This window comes from Notothenia rossii, assembly GCF_949606895.1.
Source record: "Notothenia rossii genome assembly, chromosome: 10".
Taxonomy (NCBI): domain Eukaryota; kingdom Metazoa; phylum Chordata; class Actinopteri; order Perciformes; family Nototheniidae; genus Notothenia; species Notothenia rossii.
The window spans coordinates 35,735,132-35,759,397 of record NC_136908.1 but is presented as its reverse complement, the minus strand read 5'-3'; the positions used below and the strand labels follow the sequence as shown (position 1 = coordinate 35,759,397).

Below are 24,266 nucleotides of genomic sequence, written 5' to 3'. Positions count from 1 at the left end.
GAGATCGCTCTTCTGGAGTGAAGAGAGCGGAAATAACGATATTGCAAGTTAGAAACGTAAGATGCATTTTGACAGACAAGATGGCCAGTCCGCCACTGCACCCAGCTCAGCCCACGTAAACTGTCAACGGGGGGAGCCTCGCTGCTGGGGGAACGGTGGACCTAGTGTCCCGACCGGAGTGGGAATAATAATAATAATAATAATAATAATCCATGCATTTTATCCATTAATTTCCCCAACATTGTGGTAAAAAAACCACACGTTTAATCCATGTTGGTGTACTACAACTACAAAAAGCATCGGTTTGTTTTCTGATCAGGAAATGCAGACCGGCTCAAACAAACGATTTTTAAATCATCTTCCTCACGATCATTTAATGCAGGGGTGGGGAACCTCCGGCCTTCGGGCTGTATACGGCCCGCGAGACCATTTGGTACGGCCCTCGAGGTAATTTATAAACACAAGCAAAAAAGAAAAAAATTCAAGAAATCTAAACCGTAAAATAATTAAACAAGCTTGTTTTTCCTGGCCAAGTTCAGGGTCCTTGAACACAACACGAGCCTAACGTGTCATCACGTGGTATATGTCTCGTCTGACAGGAGTGTAGTTCTAACGGAGAGCACCAGAACGCGGCTCCGTACCGGGACTTCACAAATTGCAGTACCCATAAGGAGCCGTACACATGCCGCAGTTTTTGCGTGGCTGTGTCTTTAGTTGTAAGCCCAGTGGCGATCTGTTCATCTGTCATACTTATCATACAGTCAATAACTTTGTTGTTATTAGCATCTGGTTAGCTAGCTATGCTAACGAATATAAGAAGCTTTTTCTCCAACCAGTGAGGTAAAGGCACATCTTTATATGATCATTATAGTTATAGAAAAATAAGAGATTAAAGTAAACAGGTATACAATACTAATATGACAGTAAAAAAAGTTGTTATTAATAAACAAGAATACAGTTTAAAAGGGGAGTGATTTGTAAAATATCCATAAAGAAAAAAATCTGCTTACAGTTCTGTTTCATATGGGTGTTGAGAGATGTATCCATAGATCTCTTCATGTTGCTCTCAAAGTGCACCAGATTGATGCTTTTAACTTCAACATTTAAAAAACATCTTCCTGGTGATGCATGCCCCCAAATTCAGCAGCTCTCACTACCGATTTGTAATCCTAATTTAATCATCATCTTCACCACGATCATTTATGTTTATGTTCCCCGAATTGACATGAAAGCACTGACAAATATGAATATACTTTAGTCAACTTCATTAAATCGTTATTAACGTGCCTAAACTCAGTAATTCACCATTTCTACGCATGACAACAAACTTTGTCCGTGTTTGGTTCTCTCGCCGCACAGTGAAGCGTTCCCGCATTGACGTCACTTCCGGCTTCCCCCAAAACTTCAAAATGAGTCGAAGGAATTTCCCCACAATGTTCGAAATTATTGATATTTATCGGAACGGCATCGCACCTTCTTTTTTAAACTGACGGTTCGAGATGACTAGTAGCCCAATATTTCATTGCACAACAGTTGTTGGGATGCTGTCACAGGCTCTTTAAACTGTCGCACTTTCTGTTGTTTCTATCACGCATTGCCGGTATGAAAGGGCCTGTGCCGGAAATATCAAACATTTAATAAAAGTGAAAAACAATGAACAAGACTTAACGTATTAATAATAATTAATTATATTTATTCCGTTTGGATGTAGGATTTTTGACTTTGTTTAGAGCAGCAGTGATCTTCAGCAGAGAGCTAAGCGTTGTCAGACCGGACCTAACCCTGAAAAGTATTATCATCTGAAATTAATCATTATGTTATTCATATTAAATACATATTGTATTTGTACAACTTGTATTTAGAAATACTCTGTTGTAATTATTGATGCATAAATGTGTTCATCCATTCAATGTGGCATATGCTATAATGGGGTTAATGTATGATATTACTTAATAATACAATACATTATAATATATGATATGATAATTATATTTTAGTTTTATTCATTTCTTATTTCATAGTTTCTCATTATTATTATTTTTATCGCTCATCTTATTTTGGATTTTATTAATCTGTGTGAATCTGTGCTATCCTGTTTTTCACTCTTACCCTGTTGCTGTTTGAACTACTGAATTTCCCCACGGGGATTAATAAAGGTCCATCTTATCTTATCTTAATGTATAAATTGATTTACTTCAATCTACTGTACTGTGTAAAAACACCCCAACAATATTACAAAAAATATACTGCATAAAGCAAACTATATACTTTATTTGATCTAAAATATTGATGTTTTTTCATTATGGTAGCCTGTGAAAACCATAACAAATAAGTGATTAAATGCTACAGTATTCAGCAAACACAACTGCAGAGCTGCAAATATTGCAAACAGAATAAGTTTTACAACACCCAGTTGTCTTTGTGTATTTGTGAATGAAGCGCCATCTCATGGTTAAATCCTGTAATTGAACAAATGGGGAAATTTGGCAACGCCCTCTAGCAATTTGGCAACACCCCCAGCCACTGGGATCCGCTGGGCTTTTGACTGGGACACACCCATGTGAGTCCTATCTGGAGTGCTACATCTGTAGGGGAGTAGAAGTACACCATGTACCTCTGAACTGTAGTGGAGTAGAAGAACAAAGTAGCAAAACATTGAAATACTTAAATAAAGTACAAGTATCTCAAAATTATGCCCAAGTATAGTACTTGTTGAGTTTATGAACTTAGTTACTTTACACCATGTGGCTATAAAGATAGAAAGACTAAGCCTTGCACAGAGGCATGAAAATACATTTTCAAAATGCTCAACAGTGCTGCCAAAATTATAAACGGACTGCTACACAATAAAAATAAATGCTTTTATATATTTCTCTTAGATGTGACACTTTGGCATTTCTGTTATTATTAACACTGCTGCTTTAGTTGTTCTCACTGCTGAAATCGTCTGTTATTCCTCATTTTAAAGCCGATATTCCGTGGGGTGGGGGAGCCGGGGGCTCGGATCCTTGTCCCCTTTTTCTTACCTGATGAGTTTGCATCCCTGTATGTTAAAAAGCCTCAGTCACCTTAATTCATGTAATAAAAAAATCTCAGGTCAGTAACACTCAAAGCTAAATGTGCAATACCATGTTCAGCTATGTTACTATTTATAATGTTATTGTTGTTACATCAGAAGATTGGAATGATTTCTTAACTTACAGTAGGCTATTTTTTACAATGTGTGTTGGAAGGATTTATTAAATTACTAAGAATATTGTCATTTTTGAAGGCTTTTAGAGATGGGTGAACTATAAGCCTGAATTACATAACATTTTATACCTAAAAACATAAAAGCCACAATAAATAAATCACAATTATTCTAGTTATTTTTACCTCCCGTATTGCTTTCAACCCACCAGCTTTTATGGTGTTGTTACGTCACTAACTGTAAGCTTGTCACATACAGTCTATGGCAGGGATCACCAACTACATTTCTCCAAGGGCCAAAATGTATCCAATAGACACTTTCGCGGTCCAGCAATTTTTGAAAGTAATCAGAAGACAGTTACAGTTACGTGTCTTAAAAACGTATTCAGATTACTTTTAGAATACTTTTGAAATGCTTTATTTTTCCATAACAGATGGGTATGTTTTGATGAACAGGAGACACTTATTTGACTGTTTTAATGGCTTATCAAGAACTCAAACACAACATCTTGGTGTCATTCTGGACAGCTCTCTCATCTGCACCCCACATAAAAAACATCACCCGGACTGCATTCTTTGTACTGTCTTAAAACCTTTCCTTGGAATATGTTATGAATTGTAAGGTGTCCTTGGGTGCTTTGAAAGGCGCCCCTAAATAGAATGAATTATCATTATTATTTATTATCTGAAACGATGTAATAACTTTTAAAACTGTTTCCAGTCACTTGCCCCATGCAGCAGCAGCAGGCCATTCACTTTGATTTTATCCCGTTAAGAAATGTCATAATTTCGACAATAAAGAAATGCTACATAAACGTTATCTTGCACATTTTATCTAACCATCTCCGTTTCTAACTTTCCATATATATTAAAAGAGATCTCTCTCTCATTTGCGTGCGGGGGCGGGGCCTCACAGACACCATCTCTCTCGCTCACAGACATGCTGCAGCGCTGTGCAGTGTGCACACAGTTCTGCCGGTAATGAATATTACATTTTGTGAGGAAACTTTTCCACCAATAATTCCAATAAGTATTCCAAAATGTATTCACTTCAGGTTTACGAAAGTAACTGTAATCAGATTACTCGTTTTTCAAATGTAACGCCGGCTGAATACAGTTAGCCTACTTGACTTTTGTATTCTGATTACGTACCGCCGTTACATATTCCGTTACAGCCATAGACTGTATATATAAATGGACGTAGGGTCCGTGACGTCACCCATAGGATTCTGCAGAGTTGCAGAGAAGCCCTTAGTAGGCGGAGTCGGCCACTAACGGCTCGACAGTGACGTCAGAGTTCAACTCCCGCCTGCTCCAAATAAGGGCAAAGAGGCGGAGCCGAGACGGGACCTCCTGCCACCGAGCTGAAAGTTCCAGAGCTAGCTGAAGCTACCAAGCTAAGCTAACATGCTCCCCATCTGCACACTGCCGTGGCATTTTACGTTTCTCAGGTAAGCGGACATGAAACTATTCAGCAAAACTATAAATAATAATCTAAGTTAGAGTTTTTAGCATAATAATTCAGAATCTTAAAATCCCTTAACGTTTGTATGCAATTGTGCTAAATTCAACACTGGAATCAAGCAAATATTAATATGTTTGCATGACATTAGTTATTTATATTTTGATATCACTTAATTATACGTTTAATACATTTAAGTCAAGCTAAGGTACATGTGATGGTAGCTAGTTAGTGCTCTTACCTGTGAGGCCTCCTCCAAACAGCATAATAACCAGACTGTATCATTACAACTAAGTACCAGTTTTAGATCCTTGACTTTAGACAAACAATTCAAAAGACAACATGTATTTAAAGACCAATCTTTATTTGAATGTGCCTCTTAACCTGATATATTAGTTATACAGTAATAGTATTGACAATCTAAAAAAACTGAGCAACTCAACAGTCAACTTTATGTTTCTTATTGTCTAAAGCATTTGTTATTTTCATTTTCCCCCTCTCATATTCAGTGTGGACGGATTGAGACAGCATGGTGTCCAGAAAGCTGCAGAGACTTCAGGGAGAAACCTCCGTGTGATGGACGTCCTGTCTGTTGGTTTGGAGAGGACTGAGGGTCTTTCCTCTGCAAGGGGGACTGGGGGGAGGGACTGATGGAGGAGCCCATGCTGGGCAAAGCTGATACCAACTGCACAGGCCTAGTCTGTCACTTTATTTGACTAAATGTGTTTACTTTAATAGTTGTACACCTTCTGTCCATATGTGCTTTTTATTTAAAACATGTTTGATTAAGTTTTGGTTCACATTTCAATAAATTGTATTTGTATTCGCACTCCTTTTGTCCATTATTCTTACTGAAGATTGGCCCCATTTATTTGTGACGTTGCAAACTCTGCGGTACAAGGCACAAGTGATGTGAAGCTCATAAAGCGAAGCAAATAGAAATAATCAGCGGATGGAGTGTAGATGTGGAAATAGGTGCATTCGATCAGCTGACTGTTTTTACAATAAAAGTAGTGTACTGGTCTTAAAATCTCATAGCATTAGCATTTAATGTTCCTCTTGGATGTTCTTCTTAACCCTCAGAGAAGGAGAAAATGTTGTGTCTTTCAGGCATGTCCTTTCCTAACAAAAATTACAGGAAACATAAAACATATTATTGCAGAACAAGTGTGTTATTTATGAAAGCGGTGTGTTTGTGTGTTTAAGGGCTGTAGATATAATTATTTTGTAATTGTAATGTTTGTTTTTTTATTTCAACGGTGAGCTACAAAGACAATCAGATTATGAATGAAAAGTATGAAGTTCATCAACATTGAAATATATGTTATTATCAAAATAATATTCAACTGTTATCAAAACGTAGTGCAACTGTAGAAGCTTGCTCTGTTGTCTCACTGAAAGAATAACTTTTACCACGTTTTTTACAGACAATATTGAGAGATAAATAGTAGCAGTTCTCACTATGTGTTAAATATCTTTGCCTTTAATACATTAAATTAGAAAGCTGACAAAATCACATTGCTTGTTAACATCTAAATGTAACTCTTTGCACAGAAAAAACCCTCAACTTCACTGGTGTGTAGGTGATCTAGTATTGTTTAATGGAATGTATATCAGTGTATTAAAGTCAATACTTTCTTGATTCTTTGTACAGTATGAAAAAAATAGTATTTGTACCTGTGCTGAAGTTCACTGCTGTGAGGAGTCCAGTTCTGTCTCTTACTCTCTGGTCCAGCCTGTCTGCATCACCTGGACACCTTAAACAAACAGATATATATATATATATATATATATATATATATATATATATATATATGTAAAGTACCATGTGTACGAACAATATAACTGATTCTCTTCTGTTGAACATGTTGGATTGTGTATTGTCCGAGTCGGGGTCCTTTTTATTTTACTGTAACTTTGGAAGTTGTGTTACCAATGCTTAATGTTTATTTGATACCCATTTAGTAATGCAATTAATAAAAACAACAAGGTTTGGGTTTGTTCTTCAGATGACTGTGATGTTAACGTGTAAGCTCAATAATGAACTCCAGCTCAACCAACCATATTGTAATATCTAAGTAATCATCTTGAAATATGACATTAATAATTGTAATATACACACATCTTGTTGTGAGGTTGATTTCACATACACTACTTCAACATTAGCTTGTCGACATACTTGAGCATAGCCAATTTAAATTAACCTTAGTGATGCATACAGTTCCTACCTACATAATAAAATATCTCTCTAAGTTACAAGGATGACCTTATTTTATCAACCTCAAACAGAAGCCGTTTGTTGTACAGTATTATCCCACTTAACACTTATCTATTTCGTTTTAACCTTTATAAACATAGTCTATGATTTTAACTTGGAGGCTACTATTAGCATCGTTAGCACCAATGTAGCTACCACTCGCTTACACGCTAACCCAAGCCGTAACATTAATTACGTAGCTGATTAAAATCATTAACACATAAATAAGTACTCGAATTTCACTTACCGCAAAACCGCATTCATGCACCGTCTGTTTCAACCGCAGAGCGAGTCACAATAGTCCGATATATAAGCATGAAGAACAAACAAACACGGCCGGGGGCAAGCCGGTTCCCTGGATGAGCTGAACAGGCAGAGTGCCTGTAGCTTCACAGAGCAGCTAGCAGAGAGACAAGAAGCTAACAGCAGCAGTCAGTTCACAGAGCCGTCACTCAATGTGACCACGCCCTAATTTATGCAAAAACTTTAAGACCTAATATAAATAAAAGGGTCGTGTTAGAAAACAATTCACTCACAGATCCATAATCATGAAGGTGGAATCTAACTATATTCAAAATAATATTTATTGCATCCATGGGTAGAAACATGTTTTTTTCTGCTGTAAAGTTGGGCATTTTAACATGGGGGTCTATGGAAATTGCTCCTTTCTGCAGTCAGTCCCTATCGGCCAATATATGAACTGCAGTGTGTGCCACTTCCGTGTTGGCGTCCCGGTGTTACAGTATAAGTTGAGTCATGACAACTGGCGACATTCTATTATTTTCGTCATAGGAATCCGGGGCGTGTACATTGAGGACCCATTGTTGACTTACCAGGAAAGAAACATCGTTTGTCGTTTACGTTCATCTTTTGCTATATCTGCCTTCCTAAGATCACTTTGCTGCACATTCAGTACTCGTATGTGAGGTTGTGGGTGAGAGTCCGATATCGTGACGCTTACAGGGAGGTATCGAACATTACAAAGTAGGTGACTGTGTGGATGCCTGTTCAAAACATTGCAAACTTCAATAAATCATTTAAATTATATATTTGTGTCCGACTTTCATTTGTTCATCGTTCTTAATGTGATGTATAGTAGCTTTGATAGCTGTCCATACCTTCAGACAGCCTAAAAGTAAAACACAAGTTGTTTATTCACAGCTCGAACGCTCATCGAGATGACTGGATCAGTCATGAAACTTGTGATCAGCTCCGATTAAATTGTGATATCAATTCTGTAGCTAACCTCCAGGGAGCACGTTTATTTTATGAAATACCTGTATCCCTCTCATCACAACAAGACTCTACACTGTGCAGGAAAAACAATTACATACATGAAAATAACCTTGATGCATGGGAATTAAACACACAAACTATCTTCCGTGGCTATACTGATATGTCACAGTAACGGTAAACCACAGAAAAGTAAGTCCAGCGGGGCACAAGTTGAATACATATAATACGGTAGTTCTATTATGCCTTTAAGCCTACGTTTAACGTTTATTTCATAAAATAAACGTGCTCCCTGGAGGTTAGCTACAGAATTGATATCACAATTTAATCGGAGCTGATCACAAGTTGTCATGACTGATCCAGTCATCTCGATGAGCGTTCGGGCTGTGAATAAACAACTTGTGTTTTACTTTTAGGCTGTCTGAAGGTATGGACAGCTATCAAAGCTACTATACATCACATTAAGAACGATGAACAAATGAAAGTCGGACACAAATATAAAATTTAAATGATTTATTGAAGTTTGCAATGTTTTGAACAGGCATCCACACAGTCACCTACTTTGTAATGTTCGATACCTCCCTGTAAGCGTCACGATATCGGACTCTCACCCACAACCTCACATACGAGTACTGAATGTGCAGCAAAGTGATCTTAGGAAGGCAGATATAGCAAAAGATGAACGTAAACGACAAACGATGTTTCTTTCCTGGTAAGTCAACAATGGGTCCTCAATGTACACGCCCCGGATTCCTATGACGAAAATAATAGAATGTCGCCAGTTGTCATGACTCAACTTATACTGTAACACCGGCTCTTCCACAGAGTTTGCCGCTTGGTTACAACCCAACCCTGCTTCTAGGCTACTGTCCCGTAGCGCCTGCCTCTCTGTTGGACTCTTTTGCAGCGGGGCTGCTGCCGTGGTGCCAAACGCATTAACCAGACTCTTCACAACAAGGATCACTTCTTCTTCTTCAAGGCAGGGAAGGTTTCGCAGTATGCAGTCTACTGTCCCGCAGCTGCTGCCTCTCTGTTGGACTCCGGTACTGCACCTTACTCACGAGACATTGTAAAAAAAAACACTCCGCCCACGCCACAGTCACCCCCGTCGTGCGGGCCGGATGAGAATGTCTGGCGGGCCGGATGTGGGCCGCGGGCCGCCAGTAGGGGTGGGCGGATCGATCCCAAAATATCGATACTTCCGATATTACGTTACGTTTCAAAATATTGATACTAGAGCCAATAGGATCGATACTTTTATACTTTTTTCCCCGTCTCCTCTACTCGTCAATTTCTTCAAAAGACTATGTGCAGACGAACACAAGTATATGCTCTTTTCTTCTCTCTCCACTACTGTCCTCCGCTCCTCGAGGCTCGCGCACGCGCAGCGCACTCCCTGCATGAACGCCGATTATCAAGCTGACTGACAGCAGCCGGCAGGACAGCAGCAGCCGGCAGGACAGCAGCAGCCAGCGACTCGCGAGTGCAACACACACACGCGCATGATGGCTGAGAGAAAGAGCAGCATTGTGTGGAGCAATTTCACAACTGGCAATTAAAACTTAGCGAACTGTGATGTGTGCAAGAAGACAGTTCGCTACTCTGGCCGCTTTGTATTGTTATTTTTCATGTTTGCACTTTAAATTTGCAAAAGTAAAACGTTTATTTGTCTATAAAAACTGTCCGGTCTGTATTCATGAAAATTAATTCAAATTTAGTCTATTTATGATGATTCCAGCTCAAAAATCATGCCATGCAGCTATATCAGGGGTTCCCAAACTTTTCAGCCCGCGACCCCAGAGACTGGCGACCCCCTGTCGACGGGGGACGGGGGACGGGTGCAAGTGAATTAATTTGTTTGTACATTTAAGAAAACAGAGCCTCGTTGCGGGGAACTTATACAGATGGCTAGTCCGCCCCTGAAAATGTCTATGCAAACGTTATTATTAATAATAATTTAAATTTAAATGTTCTTTTATAAATTGTTTTCTTTTTAATTGTCCATTTTTATTTTGTAATCATCTCGCGACCCCCACTTTGGGAACCCCTGCCCTATATGAAAGTACATAAGATGCTTTTCATTTTAAAAAGTATCGATATCAATATCGGGATCGGCGATACTGGCCCTGAAATACTTGGTTTCGGATCGAATCCAGATTTTGTGGTATCGCCCACCCCTAGCCGCCAGTTGGTGGTCACTGGTCTATGGTCACTCAGAGTAACCTACAGTTAATTTAGCTGCTGGAGAAGAAAGATCAGGGGGGGAGGGGGGAGAGAGCTACCGTTTCATTCAGACTGCTTAAAAAACGGTAACAACGGACGATTTTTCTTAGCGGATGCATGTCAATTTAAATCAATACAACTATTTTTTAAATCAATAAAAACATTTTCTAAATCCATAAAAGCATTTCAATTAATACTGGGAGTCATGTCGTTACTTTGTTGAGAATATGGCCATGTAATAAGGGGGATAATTTGCAGCGACTTGTTCCTTATGGGGAAAATAACACCCTTCATGCAGATCAGGATCCCAAAGCGTAGCGGAGGGATCCTGATCTGCCGATGAGGCTCCATTAAAATATAAATATTTTTAGTGAATTACTGAGTTTAGGCTCGTTAATAACGTTTTAATGAAGTTGAATACAGTATATTCATATTTGTCAGTGATTTCATGTCAATTTGGTGAACATAAACATAAATGATCGTGGTGAAGATGATGATTAAATTAGGATTAAAAATCGAGAGCCGGGCTGCATTTCCTCCCGTTCGTTTTTTTCGACTAAACAACATTATTTTGTTAAATAACAACATGGTGATGTTTTGTAAATGATTACATGTCTCTTATTTAGCACAGTAGTATGATATCCGTGACATATGGATCTTAACAAAGTTCCGCTGTACATCCAGCGTACTGTATCTGACTTTATTTCACATAAGCTCCAGTGTGGAACCCCACTGCACCCCCTGGTGGATCAATGATCCATTGCAGCTGGCTTCATTATAATTACATTTATCTATCACGGTGGCGGTCTCAAGTCAAGCTGGAGGTTTTCCCTTGAGAGAGGGCAGATCACGTACCAATCACGGCCTTCGCGTTTCAAACTGTCTGAAATGAATCGCTACATCTGTACATGGTACCCTCACTCAAGCTAAGCTTAGTTTAGCAAAACAAAAATATGTTAAAGCTCACACAACAACATGTTACATTTTGTTATGCCTGATCTATACACAAATACAATTAATAAAACAACAGACCCACCACACACACCAACTATGTGCTGACAGGTCATCTCAGAAACAGTTGTTACCACTAAAGTCACAAGGGAAGAGACTGGCCTGCTGAATCAGGAGGTTGGAGGTCTCCTGCAGCAGAACGATGAGGCGTGGGGGAGTGTTGTAGTATCTGGAGTTGGCCCACACCAGGCATACAGTGTGCATCAAAGGACCAATCTGACCCCTCACATCAGGAAACTCAGCACTCTCCATGTCCTCGATGAGTGGCTGCAGGGGCCTCAGGTAGAAGTGCACGTCCTCTGCCTCCTCCAAAGCTGGTGAGGCAACATGTGATTGAGTCAAGAAGTCAAGAATATTGCATCATCAAAAACCACGCCCACCAGTTTGTGCTTTATCTCATTTCAGTTCTGTATGCTGCAGGTGTATACTGTAGATAGTTTCCTACCTGTCAGGACCCCCTGCTGCAGGCTGGTGAAAGCAGGAGCATAGTTGCTCTCCACAGCCTCCAACAGCAGCGCCATCTTATTCACCTTGGAGGAATTTAACTGGGAGTGGATGCACTCCAGGTCTGCATATCTTCATGGAGAAAGCAAATGGAGAACAACAAGGTATCAGTAAAGTTGTCATCAGTAAATAAGATATGGCCACAGGATGTCACAAGTGTTGTTTACATATTGCAGATTTTCTGTTTTTAGAAAATAATAAACTGATCTGAAAGATTTGGTCAGAAACACATGCAGCATCTTTAAGGTGAAGTATATATTTGATATTCAGGGTATTATTGTCTTGTGGTAACCACTTGTTACTTGAAAATATTTTGATGGACCTAATGGTTCCAAACCGGATTCAAACTTGGGTCCTCCTCACAGCAACTGAGCCCTGATACATGACTGTCAGCTAGGGGCCTCCTACTTCACCTCCTACTGATGCTTACAGAACATAAGTCTGTGATGCAGAACATAAGTGCATATGTTGTAGACAGATTGAGAACACATTTTCTGCAGAGGGAAACAAAATTGGAAAGTAAACATTTTCCAGTTTCCCTCGAATGCACAGGTATTCTGGATCTAAAACAATAAGAAGCACCAGCTGGAGGTCCTCTGTCAGGGCCACACACTCACAGCAAAGGAACAAACACTTTTAGCGGATATTCAGTGTGTAATAAGAGAGGAGCACACCTGTCCCTCCAGAAGAGCAGCTCTGAGTGAGGTGTGGGCGTTTGGCCCTCCAGCAGGGCGTCAGAGGAGTCTTTCTTCAGGACCGTGAGGATCTGATGGCTCCACTCAATCACTGCTGACTCCAGGGAGTGGAGGATGGTCTTATTCACCATCTCGCCCCTGGCAAGAGTCACAAGGGAGATGTTTACTTTGGAGTTAGGAAAATGTCCTATCGACATGATTGTTGGTTTACCGTTTGTCCGTCTCAAGGTCAGCTTGCTCCACGTTCTGGCAGCCTGCAGGCAGAGGCAGCAGCGTCCTGCCGTGGACTTGGCCTGACACCACCAGCGCATGAGTCCTGAGGGAGTGGACGTGGCGCCTGACGTCCTGAGACACCACCTGGGACCACTCAGTGTGGTTCTTACTGTTGAACAGCAGAGGGGCCACAACCTGGAGCAGTGTAAGTAAGTTGACATTCCGTACGGAAAAAGCTTGTGCTTTAGAGTAAACGTGTGATGAATACACAGGTGAAAGTGAATCAGGACAAAAATAAATGTGTGTGCGTGTATATTTGTGTGTGTTTGTGTGTGCAATACAATCCCAAAATGTTTCCCTTCAAGAATTCTAAGATTATAATGATGTAATTGTCTGTTACAATTCTAGAAATCAATTTATTGTGTTTTATTCGGAAAAGGGATGAATAAAAAAAGTCATCATTCATTAAACCCCAGTCATCATAGAAAAAGGACATGCAAACAGGTGCAAGCTGGTGGACCCCCTGAAGGTGGATTTACTCGGAGAGTTAGGAGAACTTCACCAACCCCAAACTGAGAATCTGAGACTTAGAGGAAGATGTGGTCATATACAGTTTATTAGCAGTCGTGTCTTATTTTTGTCTCTTTAAATCATACACACTGTGCAACCGTGGACATGTTTACACATGTTATTGCATGCATTGTGTTTTACTATCATGTGTTATCAACGTGTTAGGCCAGAAAATCAAGCCAGGAGGACATAAAATACCAAATATGTTACTTAAAGAACTCGCTCACAAAAAGTAAAACAGTTGGTAACACCGGTTCAGAATGTGACAGTCTGAACTCATGGGAAATATTGAATAAGCTCATCATATTATTTAATGTAAAACCTTCATGTGTCTAACAACAGCACCACACCGGGCCAAGGGTCCGGCTCAGACTGAGTCTGTATCATTTGCTTCAAAATACCTCCTCAATTCACAACTAAATGCATGGGGCCAAAATGAAAACCCATCCATATTTTAGAAGAATATATTAGTTTTAAGACTTTTATTATTTATCTTTTGCATCTATGTAACCTTGGTTACTGAGCATGCTTTAGCAGTAACTAAGGTTACAAACAATGACTCGTCTGTTGGTTGTCTCTAGGATAGCACTTAGACTACATCGAAAAACCTGCCATAAACCGAGACTAACAGGACTGGTGTTCTGCTGACACAGTGGGGTGACGCCAGGTGTTCTGCACCTGTTGGACCGATCACAGAACAACCTGATCTCACCAGAATGCGTGACTCCACCACGACTCCTTAACACCGCATTTCGTGGTGGAGTCACGAACTTTGCTACATTTACTTGTCTGCACCACGCAAATAACCCCAATGTAAAGTGAATGAGGCTCCTTTGTCGTGGTGCACACACGCATTTCTACAACGTCCTGCAGTGAGCTTTTTTCTATAAAACGTTTTTAAAATCTACTTTATAGCTTCTAGTAACTCACGGGAGGCTTCTTTTATTTTATTTCTATTCATAATAATTTGTATTTTTCGTCAGAATGTATTATTGCAACCCTGTCTCCTAAAAATTACGTTCCCACCAGTTCCCACAGAACTAAACTGCATTCTCAATTACGTTTAGCTAGAAACGTATTTTCTCCCACGTTACGTTCGTTATGAACGTATCTCTAATACGTTTATTTTCTACATATCTTCTAGAAATATGTTTTCTCCCACGTTACGTTTCCCATGAACGTATCTTAAATACGTTTATTTTCTACATATCTTTGCCATTTATTGTCTTGCTTATAATAATGATAATAGTCATTTATAAATATCATTTTAGAGCACACATTTGAAATCAGTAGGCGAGGCTGTAATTTCGCCATCTGTTACTCTCATGAGCGAGGCAGAAAATAATAGTTTTAACATGCCAAAAAGCTGCTGTGTCATTTATTGCACCTCAAACATGAAAACAAATTTTTCCACAAAAAGTTGAGAAAAAAAAAAGTTAACTCGTATTGATGTGAAGTAGTGATGATGATGACGTGACGTCATCAACTCGCGCATCACAGAAGGTAAACAACACCGTAGAGTGAACGTGTGGAACTCACACGAGAGAGAAAACACCAAGATGAAAACATCAGATCCATCTCATTTACCAACAAACATTTCTGCTAAAGACTGGGCAAAGCAGTACCCCGATGTCTTTCACAAAAGTGGGGGGAAACTATTCTGCACCCCGTGCAACTGTGTGTTGGAGCATAAGTCTTAGAGAAAATCGACGGTGGCGACCCACTTTGATTCATTCAAACATTCGAAAATGCTTTCTGCTGCTGCGGACAAGAAAGCCAAACAACTCACGTTCACCGAGGCATTAACCTCCAAAAACCTTTCGAGGGCTACAAGAAACGAAGTGAGTAGCCTACAAGATTGAAGCTGGTCAGATAACGAACGAGTAAATGAAAACAGAATGAGGCGGAGAAGTGTGTGTGTGTGTGTGTGTGTGTGTGTGTGTGTGTGTGTGTGTGTGTGTGTGTGTGTGATTAAAATAGCCCAATTGCTTTTACAATAAATAAACGTTAGTGGAAGGTTTTGTGTGAGAGAGAATAAATAAGACAGCCCAATATTTAAAAAAAAATCTATTATAACTTTCCGCATATTTCGCAACTTCCCGCAATTTCACCGCATAAAATCACATAAAAACTCTGCATGTTTAATCGCATAATCAAGGATTTTAGCGCGCATAATCAAGGATTTTAGCCCGCATAATCAAGGATTTTTGCCCGCGTTTTTCTGGAGGTTCTAAGTAACAGAAGATCTCTGTGACGCCAGATGTGGTGTTGTTAATGCGATATGATATCCGAAAAAAAAAATTCAGTTTCGGATGGTCGAAGACACTACACTACCCATAATCCCCAGCTATCGTTTGGGACTACAGTGCCGTTGACAAACCCCGTGATTAATCTTCAAGCTCTGGGATTTGGATGTTGGAGTGTCAGTGCGCCAAGGTTACGCCGAGCGTCAAGCTCTTAGAAATGGAACGAAACCACGGCAGACTATTCGAAACTGGACTCGAACGCTCCCCCAGAACTACACATGCTGGCTATTGTGTTTCGCAACATGTTCTCTATGGCACGTCTCTACTGGGAATTGTAGTTTTAAAAGACGTTCTTGTTTTTCCCAAAATTAGAAGTTGACAGTATTAAACTGTGTAAAGCCCTGGAGGTTTAGGTGATAGGAAACACATGTGTGTACACATTTAAAACATCTAATTAATAAATGGGTGAAAATCGCTTGTATCCATAATGGGCAGCATTAATATATACCCACATAACAGCTCATTGTTACTTTGTAATTCTACTCCACTGCAGTTCAGAGGTTAACCTGGTATTTTTACTCCACTACATTTATTTTAGTTACTTTGCAGATTCTGATTAATGATGTGAAATATAAACAACTCTTAAAGCAGACTTTAGTTACACCTGAGTAACATTCAGGGAAGGTGATTGTCAAGTGCCAACAATCAGGAGAGATATTTGATAGTTGGTGCTTGAGAAGACTAAACATTTATCTGCAGATCCCTATAAAGTATATTCATTACTCGTTATTCTCTACTAATAGTTAATTAAAGACTGTATATAATTGCTATTTTGCACATCCCTTTCAAGATTTCAAGATTTTCAAAGGTTTATTGACATATCATATACACAACTACGGTGTAGTTATGCAATGAATGAACCAATGAAAAACTTGGGTCACAGGTTCCTCAACAGTGCATTACAAGACATCTATCAATATGTGTGTATACCTCCACCATTAAACTGTCAAATTCTGCACATTTCTTATACTCTCTACATACTTATAAGAGTATAATTAATGTCTATAATATCAGTTAAAATAAGTGCTTCAACAAAGTTAACATTGCAGGAAAGCAATATATTAGACGTTAAGTACTTTGTCAGGCTTAATATTTATCTGTAGATACCCCCAAAGCTTTTTCCTTATTTGAAAGAAGACCTTAACCTAAAGTATTCTTTAATGTGTTAATAAAGGTTAATTAGTTTGTCTGTTATCCTCATATTAATATCTTTGTACGTCCTGCACTAAACTGTTTTATTGTAGAGATCACTTACAGTATCTTCTTGATTTTTTATATTCTATATTTCTATCATTGACCTTCTACTTTCCCTCTATGAAAGTATGTACTCTTAATATTTTTTTCATCAAATAACATTATTCAACAAAGATAATTCAATAACGTGCTTTAACCACTAGGCGTTTCACACAAGGTACACCAAAGGTACACACAGCATACTAATAATAACTTTGTATTATTAGTGTAGGACATTTATGTATTGCATAACATCTGAAGATATTTAGTTTTATTCATGTTTTACATACTTTTACAGGATATTGCTATACTATTTCTCATGTTTTACTTCTACACATTAATATCTGATTTGTAAAACATCACAGACAGAAAGCCATATCCGTCATTTAAGTAAGCTATTGAAATTGTGATTCCATAGATGTGTCTCTATATAGTCAAATCCCCTGACTATTCTTTCAACTCAGTATTTACATTCTTATATTCAAAGAAAATCAGTAATATCTTTAAAAACTACAAGTCCTTTTCTATCAGCTGTGCACCGTTATGGTGTAAATATAACCTATCTACCAATTGGATCAAATATAAAAGTCAGCAGAATTACTATTGATACTGCAAGGAGACATATTTTGTGAAAAGAAATGCAAAATGTTGTTTAATTGTTGATATATTTATGATCCACGTCACATATTCAGTTTTGGCGGCAGTTCTTCAAGTTTGTCCAGAAGTCTTCTCATCAGGGCTCTATAAATAGAGAACTATGGCAGATGTGTAATATGTAATGCAGCCGAACCGTCTATTACAATGCCGTTATATGATGACTTTCAAAGAGAAAAGCAAGAACACTCGGAATAAAGTATTGTTTTATTTTTTTTAAATGTTTTCGGATATCATATCGCATTAACATCATATCCCAACATGCATTGCGGCTAAAACATCCAATCAATGAGCTTCAAGCTGAGGATCTTGGGTACTCTGTTCAGTGGGTTTGTGGTGTGTATCGCTCGAAATGTCCCTTATAGGCCTATACGTCTGTTTCCGGTGACTTTATTTACGGCTAAAAAGCATGCTAAAAAGCCCAAGATTATAGAATTAAAACGAATAAATAAAAACAAGGATAATTGTGTGTTATTGTTGAATAAATAACAGTGTGTTATTTAGAAAAGAATAACAAATTAGAAGGAAAAATATATTTTAAAAAATACAGATTTCAGTATTTTGAGGCTCTAAGCCCCATTTATTTTCCTCACAGATGGCAAAAAAAGTCTGACATTATACGATTTAAAATAAAAACAAATAAATAAAAAGATAAAACACTGGCATGTAATTTACGTTAGAGAAAATAGAATGGTTTTGAATAATAGATGAGAGTAACATCTACGTCACTTTACAGTCCCGCCCACTTTTGGGGAAACCAACACTGTCATTTGAACGGCGATCAAGCCTGAAGCCACAGAGATCTTCTGTTACTGTCCTTTGTTCTTAGAGGAAGTACAGAAACACGTAACTCTGGATTTGTTTTAATGTTTGAGATTCAATAAACGACACAGCAGGTTTTTGGCATGTTAAAACTATTATTTTCTGCCTCGCTTATGAGAGTAACAGCTGGCGAAATTACAGCCTCGCCTACTGATTTCAAATGTGTGCTCTAAAATGATATTTATAAATGACTATTCATTATTATAAGCAAGACAATAAATGGCAAAGATATGTAGAAAATAAATGTATTGGAGATGTGTTCATAACGAACGTAACGTGGGAGAGAATACGTTTCTAGCTAAACGTAATTGAGAATGCAGTTTAGTTCTGTGGGAACGTAATTTTTAGGTGACAGGGCTGCCATAATACATTCTGACGAAAAATACAAATTATTATGAATACAAATAAAATAAAAGAAGCCAGCCGTGAGTTACTACAAGCTAGTGGCGAGCCGTCAGGGCCCTCTAGGCCCTCTGTGAGGGCCTAAGATATTCAAAGAAATAATATTTGAAAACATAAAAAAAAAAGACATTTTTTTTTAAAATATTATTTTTTATATTTTTTTGTTGCTACATTTTTTATTAGTTTGACCAAAATAACTTGATTTAATTGTATTTAAAATAACATTTCCAAAGAAATAAATCCTTCGAATCTGCCTGTTCAGTTTCTGTTGGAATGTGAAGGGGTTAAATGCCGTCTCTCCGAGTTACTGTGAAGACGGGAGGGCTTGTTGGTCCCTCTCTACATTCACAGAGGGCCCGCTATAGTAACTCAATGAGAGAGTAATGTCTAATGACAGTACAATTGACCAATCATATCTTCCCTCTAAATGGGCGGGCTTTATTTTCGCGGACTTTATGACAAGTTCCGCCCGCTGTGAGGTCTATCCAGCGCCATATAGATAGAAGAGTTACGACAGCGGAAGTCCAAAAACGGTTATCGTCACGTGGTTCATGCAGACGAGGATCGTTCCCCGGAAGTTCATGGCGGGCAATGTGAATGCATTGATAACAGGAGATAGAACTACGATTTTTGGTAATTATTAGTGAATAAAGGTTTTGATTTACAATATTTATACAACAAATCGATATGTGTATGTATTTACATCAATATGTTTTAAAAAATAAAATAGAATTTGCGAATATTAATTGATAATATTAGGATTAGTGTGAACAACTAGTTTACATGTTAGGCTAACAGTGCCTTGGTTAAAGAGCCTGTTGCGGTTTATTTATAGCTTTGAATTCTTTAAAACCAATATTATCTTCTTAAACTTGTATGGTAGTCAGGAGCATCACTTTCTAATGTTTATTGATATATTTAGAGGGAGGGGATCTAAAGGAATGCTTACAAATTCAGATTAGATTCATTTCTACCATTTTCTTAAATACATGGTAGTTTCAGTTTTCCCATGGTAATTGAGAACACAAGTTATCTAAATGACTAATGTCATCTTTATGGCTTTCAGAAAGGACAGGAGACCGACAGGTGACTATCAAAGGACTAGCAGCAGCAGCAGCAGCAGCATGATGATTATGTTAAATGTGTTGTTTTAGGAACATCCATTGCAAATACATGGAATTCAATAAACATTGAATAGCATATCATGCAGTTTGTCTGTGCCTTTTCCTCCGTGTTGTCCTTGTTTGCTGTGATGCCTCCTAGTCGCCACCATGGTTTGCTGTGCTGCCTGGGGATGCTCAAATCGCTCCGAGAAAGGAGTACGAATGTACGGCTTCCCCACTGACACAGAGCGGAGGAAAAAATGGCTGGCTCAAGTCAGCAGGAGCAATTTCACGACCAACAGCAAAAAAATATGTGAGGTAATTATATACAAACACTGCATTTGCACTTTTTCACAAAACGAAAACTACACCATTGGGAAAGCTTAATGTTTTGTTTAATACAAAAAAACAGGGAAAGGCTTGAAGAACACTGAGAGTTGAGACTCAGGGTGCAGGGTGAGGGTCTCAGTGCAGGTATTCAGGCTCCATTGAATCCCCCTCTGGTTCTTGTGCTGAAAGAGGGAGTAACAGACAGGAGAAAGGGTTATACACACCTATATAGCACACCTATTGGATGGGAAATTGCCTTGGGGAGATAAGGTGTGGTCTTTGTTCCCAACTGAAGTTATGGAACTTTATTATTTGTGAGTTTAACAAAGTATGACAAATGGCATCAGTAACAGATGTGAAATGAATTTCTATAAAGTTGTCTCACATTTTTGGTCATATTTTATATACAGTATGTAATGAGTACATGTCCAGTAAGTATAAAGTGTTTCCTAATACTGAGTATTCAACCACTATGGTATAGTGTATGCCGGTACTATGGTATGGTATCCTAGCTTACTCTGTTATCTGTAAACGTTCCCTAAATCTACTAATTTAGGGATAATCCACTGACATCCTTTAATACACATGTTAATTTGAATCAGATGTACTGATAATATCCGCAATATAGATCTTTAAACTTCTTCTTACCTTTAAAAGTCCGTCAGGACATTGGAGTGAACGGAGATGACGTAACTCTCAGTCTATATGGCGCTGGGTCTATCTATGCAGCGCCGTATAGACTGAGAGTTATGTCATCTCCGTTCACTCCAATGGACCACATTTTTACAGCAATGGCGGATCGTGGAGCCTCTCAATCGTTCCCCGGAAGTTAGCACCAAGGCTAGCAGCGCAGTAGAGTTGCAGCATAATAGACCGTTCGTGACGGACTTTTGAAAGGTAAGAAGAAGTTTAAAGATTTATATTGCGGATATTATCAGTACATCTGATTCAAATTAACATGTGTATTAAAGGATGTCAGTGGGTTATCCCTAAATTAGTAGATTTAGGGAACGTTTACAGATAACAGATAAAGCTACCAGATCAAGTTAGCAGCACACGTTGAACAGCCTTTTAATTGTAAATTCCGTTCTCTTAATGTCATTTCGTCCAACATTGTTGAATTAGAGAAGAGGGGCTTATAAACGGGATTGTATGCAGGGGTGGAGGGAGTTAAATATTAGATAAATATAAAGTTTGGTGCGTGTAAGAGTGAGTGTTTTTAGCAGAGCCATATTGTGTCCTTGTGATTATGTTGATTATTACCTGTCTGTATTATGTTGCAGCTCAGCTGATTTTGGATTGATGTCAAAGGGAGAGGGACTTAAGTGAGAATGAAAACACAAGGTAAGTTTAATACTACTGTTTTATATAAGTAAGCATACTAAACATGTATTCTATCACTGTATTATATAAGTAATCTTTTTAGTAACCTACTGTATGGCAGGTGGAGGGGCAGTGATGTTACAGGTGGAGGAGCAAGACTGCAAACTCACAAGACAGAGAAATCAAAGTTTGTTCTCCAGAGAAGAGGTTGATTTCACTTCAATTTTTTATTTCATATTCTCTAAAGATGTATGATGCCATTTGTCATACTTTGTTAAACTCACAAATAATAAAGTTCCATAACTTCAGTTGGGAAAAAAGACCACACCTTATCTCCCCAAGGCAATTTCCCATCCAATAGGTGTGCTATATAGGTGTGTATAACCCTTTCTCCTGTCTGTTACTCCCTCTTTCAGCACAAGAACCAGAGGGGGATTCAATGGAGCCTGAATACCTGCACTGAGACCCTCACCCTGCACCCTGAGTCTCAACTCTGTGTTTTTCAAGCCTTTCCCTGTTTTTTTGTATTAAACAAAACATTAAGCTTTCCCAATGGTGTGGTTTTCGTTTTGTGAAAAAGTGCAGTGTTTGTATATATTACCTCACATATTTTTTTGCTGTTGGTCGTGAAATTGCTCCTGCTGACTTGAGCCAGCCATTTTTTCCTCCGCTCTGTGTCAGTGGGGAAGCCGTACATTCTTACTCCTTTCTCGGAGCGATTTGAGCATCCCCAGGCAGCACAGCAAACCATGGTGGCGACTAGGAGGCAGCACAGCAAACCAGGACAACACGGAGGAAAAGGCACAGACAAACTGCATGATATGCTATTCAATTTTTATTGAATTCCATGTATTTGCAATGGATGTTCCTAAAACAACACATTTAACATAATCATCATGCTGCTGCTGCTGCTGCTGCTAGTCCTTTGATAGTCACCTGTCGGTCTCCTGTCCTTTCTGAAAGCCATAAAGATGACATTAGTCATTTCGATAACTTGTGTCCTCAATTACCATGGGATTACTGAAACTACCATGAATTTAAGAAAATGGTAGAAATGAATCTAATCTGAATTTTGAAGCATTCCTTTAGATCCCCTCCGTCTAAATATATCATTAAACATTAGAAAGTGATGCTCCTGACTACTATACAAGTTTAAGAAGATAATATTGGTTTGAAAGAATTCAAAGCTATAAATAAACAGCAACAGGCTCTTTAACCAAGGCACTGTTAGCCTAACATGTAAACTAGTTGTTCACACTAATCCTAATATTATCACTTAATATTAGCAAATTCTATTTTATTTTTTAAAACATATTGATGTAAATACATACACATATCGATTTGTTGTATAAATATTGCAAATCAAAACCTTTATTCACTAATAATTACCAAAAGTCGAAGTTCTATCTCCTGTTATCAATGCATTCACATTGCCCGCCATGAACTTCCGGGGAACGATTCTCGTCTGCATGAACCACGTGACGATAACCGTTTTTGGACTTCCGCTGTCGTAACTCTTCTATCTATACGGCGCTGTATCTATGCAAGGGTTATGGCTAGAAAGGATCCGTATTGTGTAAATATGACGTCACGTTCTCGTTGTAACTCTCATTGTAATCGGAGCGGCTCGGAAACACATCGACAGCAGTAACATGATGCAACATACACATTAATGCAGCAGCAATATTAATAGAGAAACATCAGACATAATAGTAAAACACTGCAAGGGAACATTTTATTGCACCAGGAGCTATCTTGGGACTTTTACTGCGACAACGTTTACTTGCCTGTGAATAAAAAATAAACCATAGTGTTGGTGATCTACAGTGTTGTCATTCTTCTTTGAACACCAACAAGACCGCTAACACCCTATTTCAACAATCACACTCCCTGTCATTGACATCATTAATAGATAGTTTAGCTTCTCACCATCATTTGCTGTGGCCCACTGATGTTAACGATTGTAACTGAAAGGCTGCCTGACAAACGTAAACATTCAGCCACGTGACATTCAGCCAAACTCTCGCGAGAGTTTTACACAAGACGGATCCTTTCTAGCCATAACCCTATGCAAGTGGTGCAGTGACGCGTCCTTAAACCCGGAAGTAAGCTGCGCTCGGATTCTCTCGACAGAAAGCAATAGGATTTCTCCATAGGATTTTGAAAAATAGCTCGAAATAAGGTCTGTGGAAAACGAACCTGTTAGATAAATGCACGTTTTGTTCAGCCGGATAATATCCACATGTCTACCCTACTTTTATTATTTTCTAATCATAACTCTAATCGATAGATATCATGTTCATGATGGCTCACTTCAGTGATAGTGATGACATCGTTGCGAAATTATTAACCGAGTCATTTTCAAGATTGAGTTACAATGATAAACTGGAGTGGCAAAGGATCAGCTGAATGACCCCCAAGTGCTTCATCCAAAAGGACAGGAGGATGGACTTTTGATCATCAAAGGTAGGCCTAAGTCATTTTCAATGTGGGCCGCCGTGCCGACTTAATTAATTTGTAATTGTTACTTGGCTGTGGGTGCCCTGTCATGATAGGTGTGTTTATATAAATGGTGTTGTTTTGTGTGGTATGGGGTCGCTGTCATTGATGCGTTTTGCACCCCGGGCCGCTGTTTTGATATTCCGCTGAAGTATACGCTGTGACGTAATATCTCTTATTTTTAAGAGGGAAGGGGGGGAGGGTCAGAGGGCCTAGGTATAAAAGTCACGGCTCGCC

General features: G+C 38.7%; 2 protein-coding genes and 2 long non-coding RNA genes across 6 annotated transcripts in view; 1 reads left to right on the top strand and 3 right to left on the bottom strand.

Annotated features, from left to right (window-relative positions):
- LOC307021607 (dynein beta chain, ciliary-like) overlaps positions 1 to 24,266 on the bottom strand; it is a 44,077-nt gene that overhangs the window by 18,974 nt on the left and 837 nt on the right. For both annotated transcript variants that reach the window (XM_079653863.1, XM_079653864.1), the window contains exons 2-5: positions 12,786 to 12,982; positions 12,554 to 12,712; positions 11,821 to 11,951; positions 11,478 to 11,689 (exon numbers count right to left, since the gene is read on the bottom strand). In XM_079653863.1, coding sequence (XP_079509989.1) covers positions 11,478 to 11,689; positions 11,821 to 11,951; positions 12,554 to 12,712; positions 12,786 to 12,982 — 699 coding nt within the window. The remainder of the gene's footprint in view (positions 1 to 11,477; positions 11,690 to 11,820; positions 11,952 to 12,553; positions 12,713 to 12,785; positions 12,983 to 24,266) is intronic.
- LOC307022475 lies at positions 4,995 to 6,406 on the bottom strand. Its single transcript, XR_013803409.1, has 2 exons — positions 6,329 to 6,406; positions 4,995 to 5,773 (listed from the first exon to the last, which is right to left on the bottom strand). It is a non-coding gene; the product is annotated as an uncharacterized lncRNA (long non-coding RNA).
- LOC307021609 (uncharacterized protein) lies at positions 20,267 to 23,545 on the bottom strand. Of its 2 annotated transcripts, none has more exons than XM_079653866.1 (5): positions 22,467 to 23,545; positions 22,132 to 22,289; positions 21,642 to 21,688; positions 21,471 to 21,527; positions 20,267 to 20,389 (listed from the first exon to the last, which is right to left on the bottom strand). In XM_079653866.1, exons 1-5 carry the CDS (start codon positions 22,513 to 22,515, stop codon positions 20,356 to 20,358), a joined length of 345 nt encoding a protein of 114 aa, XP_079509992.1. In that variant the 5' UTR covers positions 22,516 to 23,545; the 3' UTR covers positions 20,267 to 20,355. The 2 variants fall into 2 exon arrangements, with proteins under 2 accessions (XP_079509992.1, XP_079509993.1); XM_079653867.1 differs by having other exon boundaries at positions 22,132 to 22,486; positions 22,920 to 23,545.
- Positions 21,007 to 22,078, top strand: LOC307021610. Its single transcript, XR_013803206.1, has 2 exons — positions 21,007 to 21,737; positions 21,947 to 22,078. It is a non-coding gene; the product is annotated as an uncharacterized lncRNA (long non-coding RNA).